The sequence below is a fragment of the Ursus americanus genome, chromosome 15, assembly GCF_024610735.1.
Source record: "Ursus americanus isolate L20-20 chromosome 15, mUrsAme1.1.p, whole genome shotgun sequence".
In the NCBI taxonomy this organism is placed as follows: Eukaryota; Metazoa; Chordata; class Mammalia; order Carnivora; family Ursidae; genus Ursus; species Ursus americanus.
Genome location: NC_142141.1, coordinates 24,196,535 through 24,209,088, shown reverse-complemented (window position 1 = coordinate 24,209,088; position 12,554 = coordinate 24,196,535). Strand labels below are relative to the sequence as shown.

The following is a 12,554-nucleotide window of genomic DNA, read 5'->3' as shown; positions in this document are numbered from 1 at the left end:
ACATGGTGAATAAGTAGGTCATGATAGGACCTGGTGTGCACCAGACCCATGAGGCATGCTGGGCGCCGTTACCCTCCAAGTTCACTCTCGAAGTTGAGGTCTCTTGCTTCTTACCCGCACTCCTGCCTCTGTCTCTTCTTCCCTCACATGAGGCCTTTCCCTGGGGCCTGGAGGCAGCCCCCCCGCCTCACGTGGACACCTGCTTGTCAGAGATGACAGAGACCCCCCGGGACAAGGGAAGGTGAAGACCCTCTGGCTGAGGTCTTGCCTTGCTGGGAATCTGTGGTGTCCTTCTCCGACAGTGAGGGCTTTCCCATCCCTGGAGAAGTTGGGTCAGCCTGTGTTTAGGCAGCGGGAGCTGATGATCTGCGGGAAGCCTCTCTCTGGACATGCTCTAAGCCACAGAGCTGGGTTAAGAATGGTGTGGAACGCTAGACATGAGGACTATATAGGTGTTACAAACAGGGGCCCCAAGGTGGGCTGGCTTGGGGTAATCCTAAGCTCTGCCTCTGCCCAGCTGTGTGACCTTTAGTCAGTTCCTTACCCTCTCTGAGCCTGAGTTTCCCCATCTGTAAAGTGTACATATCATTGACCCCACCTTTCAGGGTGTGAGGGTTGGGTGTGACAGATGAGGGAAAGCTCTCAGCACAGTCCCAGTGTGGGGCTGGTGAGTTACCAGGAGCTCAGCCAGTGCTGGCTGCTGTCAGTGAGGGAGGTGATGCTATTTGCAAGGAAATATTCCATTCCTTCGGAGTGCCTACGATCTGAGCCTAAGAAAAAAAGGAATGGATTTGACTCTGTCATAGATGGATTTGGGGGTTGAGGGGAGCACGCCCTCTTTGGGGCAGCTTCATGGGCTAGTAAGAAGCATGCCGGGTGATGGGCCTGCCCACACCGGTCCGTGTTAGGAGCTTTGGTGGGACTGGAGGGCGGCTGGTCCTGACCTGTCTTGTTCCTCACTCTGCCCCTCCCCTAAGCTGTCTTGTCTGTTTGCTCGGTAAACCCTTTCTTCAGAGGTGGTGCAAAGGTGAACTCTCGCTCGGGCTCTGTTGGAGGAAAGACAAATTCTCAACAAGTGGGGTCTAAGTTCTTGAGGTTTTTCTGTCGAGCGTTCCCTGCTGGGGAACCCAGCGCAAATCCCAGGCGGGGAACCTGGGCGTGAACCCACACTTTATGCTTTGTTTGCGTGTTGACTGATGGACGATTCGTGAGTCTTCTTCCAAGACGGAGCGTGAGAGGCTGCTTTTGATGTTAAAACACACGTAAAATGGGTGAAAACAAAAACAGAAAGAGCACCATTCAGAGGGAGCAGAGAGTGGGATGTGCGGAGCAGTGGTGAGAGCCGTGCCGGGTGAGTGTGGGGGGGCCCCGTGTGGCTGAAAGCTGACGAGCCGGGTGGCCTGTGTGGGATCCCAGTCACCCCCTCGTCAGCTCTGTGCGCTGGGACAAGTCGCAGGCCGCCTCCGGGCCTCACTGTCCTTGTCTGTCACGTGAGGGGAAGGTGGGTCGTGGTGCTGTGGTAAGGGTTAATAGCGTGGAGTACAGACATATTTGTGTCTAATAAATGAAGGGTCATATTATTAATGCTGCTTGAAGATTTCTCATAGCAGATCCAAAAAGGGGAAGGTGATTGGCAGGGGCCTATCTCTCTTGAGCACCTGCCACGGGTAGGAGAGCGCTTCTGTTCTGGAGAGCTTTTGGTGAAGCTGGGGGACCAGCGTTGTGGGGGGAAGAGCAGCCGGCATCCTGCAGCATGCGCGCAGCATTGCATGGTGGGACACGAGCGGGGGAGCTCACCTGGGACTTTGAAATACAGCCATAGCCAGTGGAGCCCCACTCCGGGCTGAGGCTGGCTTTGGAGGAGGATGGGCGGTGTTTCAGTGGACAAGAAAATGGGCCCAGGTAGGTGGGGGTGGGGGCAGGGGGTCCTTTCCTCTCTCGGGGTCCCCGTGTCCCCATGTGCTCACTGAAGGGTGGGCGGCACACTCTGCAACCCCGAGACTCAGAGCCAGCCCGCCGGCAGTCCCTCGGTGGCAGCCGTGGGCTCCGGGGTGAGTGACGGGCAGCAGCTTGGCCCGCGGCCAGGCAGCACTGCGGGCCTGTGGGGGATGGGGTGTGCGGTGAATTCCAGCAGAGGAAGGGATTTGCTTCTGGTTCGGCCTCCCAGGGGTGTAATTGGGCTGGAGAGACTCCTGCACAGCTGGGAAGCAAATGTGGAGGATTTTCTCTGCGGCGCTGTACGTGGTGGGTGGGGCAGGCTGAGGCTGGGTGGCTGGTGGAGCTGGGTGGCTGTGGGGTGTGGTGGGGTGGTGGGTGGTGGTGTGATTGTTCTGGGGGTGTGACAGGCTGGGAGGAGCTGGGTCAGCTGTGGGGAGTGGCCCTGGAGTGGCCCTGGGATTGCCTGTGGGGCTACCAGCAGCCACCCCTCCTCCCCCAACCCCGGGAGCCCATTCACAGACTTTTGAAGCTGTTTGTGCCTGTGGCCCAGATGGCTGTGATGACACCACTTGAACATACCGGCACCACGTGAGTTGGCCTGGGCATTCGTGTGTGTGTGAATATGGGGATATGGGGACAGGGTCAGGAATGCCCCAGGCGGGAAATAAAATCTGGGTTCCGTGAGCTTGTGGGGCTTCAGGGACCTCCCTGTGTCTACCCTGCAGCAGCGTCACGCCCGAGACACAAAACCTTGGGGCCCCCCAAAAACCTACATCTTCAGTGTCCAGTGCAGAAGGAGGGGACTGGGAAAGGGCCATCTGCTTGTTCCCAACTTCCAGTATGCTCCCAAACCTCACCTCCTTTCTTCTCCTTCTGGATCCACTGTGAACTGGATCTGTGGTCTGGGGCCAGGTCCTTCCCCAGCCTCAGTTTCCAGATCTGTGAATTGGCTAATCATCGTATTAGCCTCTATCACTGTGTGCCCGGCCCCACGCTGTTCGCCACACATCCTCTCCTTTAGTTTTGGCAGCAACCCTGTGAGATAGTAAGTGGTATAAAGCCGGTTTTACACCTGGGGAAACCAAGGCTCAGAGAGGTTGAGGGATTTGCTCAAAGATCCCAAGGCTGGTAATTAATAGGGGCAAGGTTCAAGCCCAGGCAGGCTGGCTCCACTCGGAGCCCTTCACCGTAATGCCAGCAGCTAGCGCACCACTGCCTCTCAGATTGTTGGGATGTGGCAGAATGACACGTGAGCCCTTCGCGGGAGGTCTGGTGTGCACAGTAGACACCGAGGACTTGAGCGCTGCTGAGTAGTGCGCCACCCCAGGAAAGGCACCGGAAGCGCAGCCTCGGAGAGCTCTTGCTCTCCTCCCGGAGCCTACCTGTCCAGCCAGGGCCGGGCCGGACCCTCTCCCCAGTCCTGATTTCTAGACAGCTTGGTCTCTGGAAGGCCCCTGACCTCTGCCTCCTTTCTCTCTAGGTCCTAGAGAGGATTGTGGGGGAAGCAGAGCATTTTGGAGTGTGTGTGTGGGGGGGTGAGGGTAAGGAGTGACTTTCAACTCCAAAGCAGTGGCCACAGTTACCGTGGTATTTCCCGAAAGTGCAGCGTTGCCATGGCATCTCCATGACGACCAGAGCATCTCATTCATTATCCCCAGCACCTTGGCAGGGAGAGCTGGGCCTGGGGCTGGGAGAGCACAGTGGGAGCCTGGCTGAGGGCTCGAGGCCCTCAGAGGCTGAGGCCCCCTCCTGCGCTCCCCCATCGCAGCCAAGGTGTCCCTGCCGGGCCCTGGAGCTGCTTCTGTCTCCTGGGGTCTGGGTTCAAATTTCAGCTCTGCCACAGACTAGCTGTGTTGTGTTTGGGCAAGTGACTTAACCTCTCTGAACCCCTTTCTCCTCAACTATGAATGTAAATAACGACAGGAGTAGTTAAAAGGCTTAAATGAGGTAAGGTGTGTAGAAGTGCTAAACACAGTGCCAGGCTCATGATAAGTGCTTGAAACATGTAGCAGTAAAAATAACGATGATGATGAGCATATGGTATCACTGTTGCTGTTATTTTTATTATAGAACCCCCTTGGAGGGACTCCCCATGGAGGAATGAAAGACCAAATTTGAAGTTTCAGAAGGAAACCTATTTGAGTCAAGATTTAGCGGTTTCCCATGTGACTGTGGCAAGTCATTTCACTTTGGAGCCTCAGTCTCCTTATCTGTAAATTGGGAGTAATAACAGCTCATTATGATTCATTCATCTCCTGAGTACTCAATTAGGACCTATGCCTGCGGAGAGCGGTGGGGGCTTCCACGATGAATCAGACTTGCCCCTGCCCTTCGGGGCAGCCAGGCGTGTGGGGAAAGAGAAGGAATGAAATTAGTGTTTGTGGAGGGCTTCCGTGTGCCAGCGGCCAGGGGTCAGGCAGGGCCTGCCCCGCAGAGGTCTGTAAGCCCTGGTCCCACCCCGGGATCTGGAAGCTCCAGGGTGCAGAGTTGTGTATGCAAACACCTGAGTCTGCTCTGCATGGCCCTCACGCTCAGGTGCCCCCAGGGCCTGGGCAGGAAGCCAAGTGCAGGAAGGAGGTCGGCTATGGGACTGTGTTAGCCGGAGAGCACGTGCCCCAGCCGGTGGTGGCCTCTGGGGATGAGTGCCCAGTGTCAGCAGAACATGCTCCTTATAAAGAAAAGTTAGAAGTTCTAACTTTCATGTGAAATCTCCTGGTTTTGAAATATTGATAACAAATCTCAAATTTAAGAAAAATGCTGTGCAAGCCAAAGAATTCGGCCTGAGGGTCCTGGCTTTCCGGTTCCACCCTCTGGAGTGGGGATGGGGCCGGCAGAAGCCTGAGGAATGGGACTTGGGGGCAGGAAAGGGGGTGGTGCATGGGGATGACTTCAGAGAGGTGATGACATTGGAACTGGGGTCTTGAAGGATGAGTAAGTGTCCCAAGGGGGAGGGGGAGGCATTCCAGCAATGGGAACTTCATTAGCAAAGGCCTAGACGCATGACCAAGATTGGTGACTGGTTGGGCGAGGCTGGAGTTTAGGAAAAGTGCTGGCAATGTCGGCAGGACCCAGGCAGGCCCAGGGCAGCAGGGGAGGGGCGGGGGCGTCGAGGCTTAAGCCTTCAGCTGACCTGGAGGACTTTGTGGCTCCAAGGGGATTAGAAGCCCCCCAGTTCTCCATCCTTGAGCCACAGGGGCTCTGGAATGCAGGTGGGTGTGGAGGGTCTTGGATGGCTGGCTCCAGGCCTTCGAGGGGGTTGCGGTGGGGGGGCGGTGCTGGAGGCCCTCGTGCCAGCACGCTGGTGGCTGGCGCTTTATGCATGAAGCAGCATCTCTCCCTCCCCCAGCCCCCACCGCAGAGTATTTGGCCTTCTCTGGGGACAGGGGCTAGCTGGCCCACTCTCTTCCTCCCTTTACCCTCTCCTGGGCCTGGGCTGTGCCATGTCTTTCTCCCTGGCCCCTAACCATCTGGCCCCTTGCTCATCCATCCGGCTCCAGGGAAAGGCCAGGGCCTCTGAAAATGGGCATTTGGGCTTCTGAGGACTGGCTGTCAGAGACTTGAGAGAGAGCATGGAGCTGGCTTGGCCGTGCTTTGCGGGCTCAGTTCTTGCCCACACTGTGCCTATGCATGCACGGTGAGAGTGGCTGGCCCATGTTTGGTACTGGGTGCTAGGCATGGTCTGTGTGCTTTATACGTATCAACTCATTTAATTTTCACAACTATGGGAGCATGTCAAACTTCGCTGTTTTACAGATTAGGAAACTGGGAGCCCTGAGAAGTTAAATAACTTGCCCAAGGTCACACAGCTGGTGGGAGGTGGCGCGTGGGTGTGCATGAAGCTGCCTGCTTCCAGTCTACGTGTAACCATAAGGTTTTCTTACTGTAGAGCTTTAAGGTCCATGGGTGGGTTTGAGAGCACGGGGTCTGGACTCCTTGAAATTGTTACAAGATTTTCCAGCGTATAGGCATATTTTTTATGGGAAAATGTTGTCAGATTCCCACAGGGGTCTGTGACCCCCAGGTGCCTGAGACGGCTGGTTGCATCATTAGCACGTACACTGAAAGTCTCTTAATGCAATCGACCAAGGGCCAGTGATCACAGCACTCAGGCCTGCAGGGGAAGCATGGTTGGGTGGCCGAAGTGGCCAGGTGCCCCCAGGCGTGGCAGACTGGCAGGCATCATCCAGGCAGCTGTACCTCTCCACCCACTGTGCTCCAGTCCTGGCCCCAAGGCCGAGAGGTGGGGCTTGCTGTGGCCGCAGGGCAGACGGCTGCCCTTATCAGTGGGAAATGGGATGCAGTTGCAACCTGGAAATATACAGGACTGTCACCCCAGCCCTCCAGGCTCCGCCCAGGAAACCTGTTCCCTCTTGCCCTACTCTCAGCTAGAATTGCGAGGAGTCCCTGGAAAGCTCTGCACGGTCCCTTATCTCCAAGCTGAGGCATGTGCCCCTCCCTATTCCTACCCCAGGTCAACCCACCCTTGTTGTTCTGGTCAGTTCAGGTAACACTTCCTCCAGGAAGCCTTCCTTGATCCTCCCCCTCCAGGAGAGTTAAGTGCCCGAGTTCTCTCAAACATCCTGCCCCCACTATCACACTCGTCCCCCTGCATTGTAGGTGCCTGTTTTCTGGGTTGCCTTGGATTCCCCATGGTGCTGGCACATAGTAGGGACTGAATTGCAGAATATGGGAGGTGGAAGAGCCCCCCGAGATTGGTGCAAGCTCCTCTCTCACAGGCAGGAAGCCCAGAGAGGAGCTAGGGTGTGCTCCGAGTCACACAGCGTGTCATCGGCAGAACTGGCAGCCGCACTGGGGTCTGAGACATATCCTCATTTCACACTCCTGCCTCTTGCTTCTGAGCACATCTTTTAAAAACATCTTTTTTTATTTTCACAAACATAGTAAATGATTATTGTAGAAAATTTAGGAAACAAAAGGAAGAAAATAAAATAATTCGGAGATAATCATTGTTAACATTTTGGGGTTTTTTTGGTTTGGATTTAGTGCCAGTGTCTGGCTTACACATAACAATTTTTAACAGAAATGTGACCGTGCATACTTTTATAAATGTTTTCCACTTCAGCATCGTGTGTGACAATTAGATTTCTGTGTCAGTAAACGTCCTTCTTCCCCATCTTGTAGAAGTTGTAGGTGGCTGCCTGGGATTCTAGCTGGTGCTTGCAGCGTAAATGCTAAGGACAGTCCACTATTGTCGGGCATTTGCTATTATAAACAGCATTGGGATTCGGATTCTGGCCGGGAAATCATTACACACTTACTTCAGTGACCACCCTAGGATAGTAAGTTCCTAGAACTGCAGTTGTTGGGTCTCTGGTATGTGGCGCCAACACTCAGCGCACCAGATCGTCTTGGGCCTGGGAGGGATTTTCAAGATCTTCTCCCCTAAGCCTGGGTTGGAGGCCTCTGTTCGCTCCCTGGCTGTGCCCACCCAGACCCTCACACCTTCTGTCCCTGTCCCCATCCCTGTCTCTCTCCTGCTAGCTTTCAGCGGCTGCTTCCACTTGTGTGTAAGGGGACTGGGGGCTGCTATTTGGGGTGAGGAAATTGGAACTTTAGTGGGTGTGGGCGTGTGGTCTTCACGGACTTTCCAGTGAGACCAGTACAGGTGGCCTGCTCTGGGTGGGGGATGGGGCCGAAGGGGACCCAGGAGCCCCAAGTTCTGGCTGCCTGATGAGGCTGCTCAGCCCGTTCAGGGAGAGAAATGGGGGGGCTTGCACTGGAGGGGGGAGGAGACAGTGAGGATGTGGTGTTCAGCTGTGATTAGAATTCCACCTCTAGCTCCCAGGTCTTGCCAATGTTCATTTCACTTTGTCCTCCCTGCACCTGGAGTTGGCGTCGTCTAGCCTTAGACTCTGGTAATAACAATAAATAGCAGCCACTGTCGCAGACACCATATGATACACATTATACACATTAGGCTGAGGGACTTAAGCCCTGAGCCTCTTGTGAGGCAGGTACTGTTGTCAGCCCTGTTTCACAAGTAGGGAAACTGAGGCTCAGAGATTACAAAGCAGGTGTGAAGTCACGCAGCCAGGTCGGGCAGCAGCACCTGAGTTTGGGCCCACCGAGGTCGGGTCCTGTGTGTCCGCAGTCAGCAGACCCACACTCTGACTTCTCACCTCTGGCTCTCCTCTTCTCTCCACAGCCTTGGCCCCGGGGGCCCCACTGAGCGAGCGGCATGCGGCACCCCCGGGCCTGCCCAGTGTCCTTCGGCCCACTGCCCAGCCCCCCCAGGAGGCCCTGACGCCCTGGGGGCACTTCTGCTGTGCACAGGACCACGTGGGGGTTTGCCATGGTGACATAAAGGGGCACGGAGGAAGGAAGGAGCGCGACCGGCCTGCGGACCGTGCCCCTGGCTGGGAGGAAGGGCCGGGGGCCCGGATCCTCCCCTCCTGCTGCCCACCGAGGGCCGCGCTTGCTAAGTGTCTGTGAAACTGTTGGTCAGTGGACGACTCTGGTATCTCCTCCTGCGTGGGGCCTGGGGGTGGCCAGGGCAGGCGGGCCTCCGGCGGCCGAGGTCTCGGGGGCCAGGATGCCCGCCCTGGCGCGCCTCCGGAGGCTGTGTCGGCACGTGTCCCCGCAGGCTGTCCTTTTCCTGCTGTTCGTCTTCTGCCTGTTCAGCGTTTTTGTCTCGGCCTACTACCTGTATGGCTGGAAGCGGGGCCTGGAACCCTCGGCGGACGCCCCTGAGCCTGACTGTGGGGACCCGCCCCCGGTGGCCCCCAGCCGCCTGCTGCCGCTCAAGCCTATGCAGGCGGCCGCCCCGTCCCGCACGGACCCACTCGTGCTGGTGTTTGTGGAGAGCCTCTACTCCCAGCTGGGCCAGGAGGTCGTGGCCATCCTGGAGTCCAGCCGCTTCAAGTACCGCACGGAGATCGCACCGGGCAAGGGGGACATGCCCACACTCACCGACAAGGGCCGTGGCCGCTTCGCCCTCATCATTTATGAGAACATCCTCAAGTATGTCAATCTGGATGCCTGGAACCGGGAGCTGCTGGACAAGTACTGTGTGGCCTACGGTGTGGGCATCATCGGCTTCTTCAAGGTACGCAGGGCTTGGGCTCCCCAAGCAGTTCATAGCTCTGGTGGGTTTGAATCCCTTTTCTACACTCATGAGTGTCTGACTCCTCTCATCTGTAAAATGGGTACAATGGTAGCACCAACCTCCTAGGATGGTCCTGAAGGGTAAGTGGGTGAGTATATGTAAAGCGCTTGGAGCACACAGTGCCTGGTGTCTAATAAGTGCTTTTTAAATATTTAGGGGTGCCTGGGTGGCTCAGTCAGTTAAGCGTCTGCCTTCGGCTCAGATCATGATCCCAGGCTCCTGAGATTGAGCCCCACCTCGGGCTCCCTGCTCAGCGGGGAGTCTGCTGCTCCCTCTCCTTCTGCCCCTCCCCCTGCTTGTGCTCTTGCTGTCTCTCAAATAAATAAATAAAATCTTAAAAAAAATAAATATTAGCTTTTATTAGGAGCACATGGCAGGGGATTGCCTGGCACACAGCAGGCACTTGCCTAAAGGAAGCCCCGGGAACGGGTGTGAGGTAGGAGAGGCTTGGTCCCTTGAACGTCATGGCAGCCTTCCCAAGGGACGGGGTGTGCCCTCATTTTGCAGATGGGCAAAGCAAGGCTTAGGAGGGTTATGTATCTGAGGCTAGGTAGCCTGCAAGTGGGAGAGCCAGGATTTGAACTCAGATGTAGGCAGTCTGGGCTCTGGATCGTGTGCTCCTTCCCCTTGGCTCTGGTGGGCTGTGGCATTTAGACATCTCCTGCACAGAACCATTTTGCATTGGAGGAAAGAGGAGAAGGAAATCCCAACGGGCAGGTGAGCTGCTCTGGGCTCCGTGGGCACCCAGGATGACTGCTGGATCAGAGTCTTTGCTGACAGTGTCGTAGAGAAGCTGTCCGTGGGGATCAGCTGGATGGGGGAACGTAGAGGCTCTGGCCTCAGGATGGGCAGTAGGGACTGTACCGGTGTTTGGGGACATTTCGTTTCTTCGTTCAGCAAATATTTACTGTGTGCTGACTGTGTTCCAGGTCCTTTGCTAGGCACCGGGGACACAGTAGTAATCGGAGTGTGCCGGGTCACTGCTGTCATGGAGCTGACATTTCCGTGCAGTGGGGTGGGGTGGGTGACAGGCAGTGAACAAGTAAACATACCATGTGGCAAGGGGTGATAAGGACAAGAAGGAATAAAGCCGGGAAAGGGCACAGGGAGTGATGGGTATGGGCAGTTGCTGCTGTTTTTGATAGAATGGCCACTTTGACAAAGTGACTGGAAGGAAGGGAGACAAGGAGCCGCATAGCTCTCGGGACAAAGGGCTTTCCAGGCAGACGTGACAGTAAGTGCACGGATCCTAAAGCAGGTTCTTTTCTGGCATGAGCTGGGAGAGGAGCAGGAGTGGGTCAGAAGTGGCCCATGTCTGGCGGGGACCCTTGTGTCCCCAGGCATTCGTGGGCACCCCGGTGCCCCGGGCCCTGTGCTCAGTGTAGGGAGAAGCCTGGTCCAGATGAGGGGTTCCCACCGTGTATGCTTTCATGCATTAATGAAGCAGGATGCTCTGCCACCAGAAGAAGGTTTTATGGGCCAAGAAATTGAAGGCCCTTAGAAGTCCTGCAGTAGAGCAACCTGGTGAGATTTGTTCCCCAGCTGGCTTGATCACAAAGCCCTTTATTTCACAGAGCACCCTCTGGGAAATGCTGGCCTGGTTTCTGGCTCTTCAGTGGCATAACCTCAGACTGCCTCCATTGTCTGTTTTTTCTTTTCTCCTGGACTCTTCCATTCCCTGCCATGAACTTCATTAAGTTTGATTCAGAGCCCCAGGCCTGAAGATCATCACAATGGCTGACATTTATTGAGTGCTCACCCAGCACGGGCACTGTCCGTGTGCTTTGTGTAAAGAATGAACTCACCTGGCACCCACCAACCAGCCTTTAAGGGAGGTGGATATGATCCTGATTTAAGAGAACAGGAAACTGAGGCAAAGAGGGGTGAAGAAATGTGCCTCCACTCATCTCTCTAATAAGCGCAGATCCAGGGTTTGAACCCAGGAAGTCTGGCTGCAGAGGCGGTAGTAGTAACCACTGTGTGATGAGTCCAGGGCCTCAAATGCCGCTTACGTAATAGAATTTACATCAGCGCACAGCCCTCCTGTAGTCTCTGGGGACCAGGCCGTGGGCACAGTTGGTACACCAGAGTTTGGATCCTGTCTAGCCCCAATTCTTGGCTCCCAGGGAGCAGGGACAGGCTCACTGTCTCACTGCGGGGTCAGCGGAAATTCCAGTCTTCGTGCTCTTCCTACCATATTGCTTAAGACAAGACCCCTCCTTGGTCTTGAGCAGGGGTGTGTGTGTGTGTGTGTGTGTGTGTGTGTGTGTGTGTGTGTGTGTGTGTGTGTCTGTGACTTTCTGCTCAAACAGAGCCCTCTGGTGGTCACACTCCATCTTTGGCTCTTTCCGCAAGGCTGCATCAGCGCTGGGCTTTGGGTTTGTCAAACCCAGAGGGTTTATGGACTCCAGAGGGCTGGAGACACTCACTTTCCAATTCCCACAAGCGCTGGTTCCCAGATCAGTGTAAGAGCCGGGGCTGAAAAGTCCACACCCTGGTTCAAACCCTTCCGTCATTTATAAGCACAGTGATCTTGGGAAGGATCTTCAGCCCATCTGTAAAGTGGGGCCCATCACAGCACCTGCCTCACGGGGCCATGTTGAAGATGACAGTGGGCGGCACCCCGAGCCACCCAAGAAATGGCAGCTGTCTTGCTTTGTCATCTCCGTGTTCAGCAAACAAGCGGGTAGTCGCCTTTGTCTGTCTTGTGGCTCTGACCAATGTGCGCCCCTGTGCGGTCCGGGAGGGTGGGGGTGGGTCTTCATCTATAGCCCTGGTTCCTGCCGTTGTGACTCCAGGGGCCCTGGGGCTGGCCACATCCCGGCAGGGGACAGACAAGGGCTACCCAAGCCTGTTTTATTGCACACTTACTATGTGGCGGACACCAAACTCATTGCTTTGCAGGCCTTGTCGTGTGCTATTCTCACAACCACCCTGTGAAGTAGACGCTTGATTTTCAGGGAAGAAACAGGGTTGGAAAAGTGGAGGAGCTGTCTGGAATAACCACACTCATGCCTTGCAGCCCGGCCCCACACGAGCGTGTCAGCGCAAACAGACGGACAGATGAGGGGCCCAAGACCCCCAGAAGGGGTACCTTGGGAACCTTGGGGGTCCCAAAGTCACCCAGCTAGTAACTATCAGAGTCTGTATTAGGTCTCCCAATTCCCGGGTCAGGGCCCTTCCTCCCTCGACCTGTATGACTCCATTGGGAGATTTGATGTCTCCTGAGTGGGTCGTCAGTGCTGAGGAACAGGAGGGGTTCCCCTCAGGTGGGCGGAGGCCTACAGTAGGGGTCAGTCTCTGTGATGCTGAGGCCTCCTCGCCATTCCCTGCCGCAGTTGGCTCCTTTTCATTGCCCACTGGCTTTCTCCCTTCCTCCACGTCTCCCAGCTGGGCAGCTGGTTCTGCTGCCAGCGCCTGGCAGTCAGCTCAGGAACAGGGCTTCGAAATGGGATCCCCCAGGGCCTGAAATGTCGCTGGGCCCTACTGC

General features: G+C 55.9%; 1 protein-coding gene across 7 annotated transcripts in view; it reads left to right on the top strand.

Moving 5' to 3' along the window:
- NDST1 (N-deacetylase and N-sulfotransferase 1) overlaps positions 1-12,554 on the top strand; it is a 58,817-nt gene that overhangs the window by 20,070 nt on the left and 26,193 nt on the right. For 6 of the 7 annotated variants that reach the window (XM_045815248.2, XM_045815251.2, XM_087867854.1 and 3 more), the window contains one exon: positions 8,105-9,004. In XM_045815248.2, coding sequence (XP_045671204.2) covers positions 8,492-9,004 — 513 coding nt within the window. In that variant the 5' untranslated portion in view covers positions 8,105-8,491. Of the gene's footprint in view, positions 1-30; positions 1,352-8,104; positions 9,005-12,554 lie in introns of those variants that run through there. The other variant, XM_045815249.2, reaches the window with a different exon arrangement.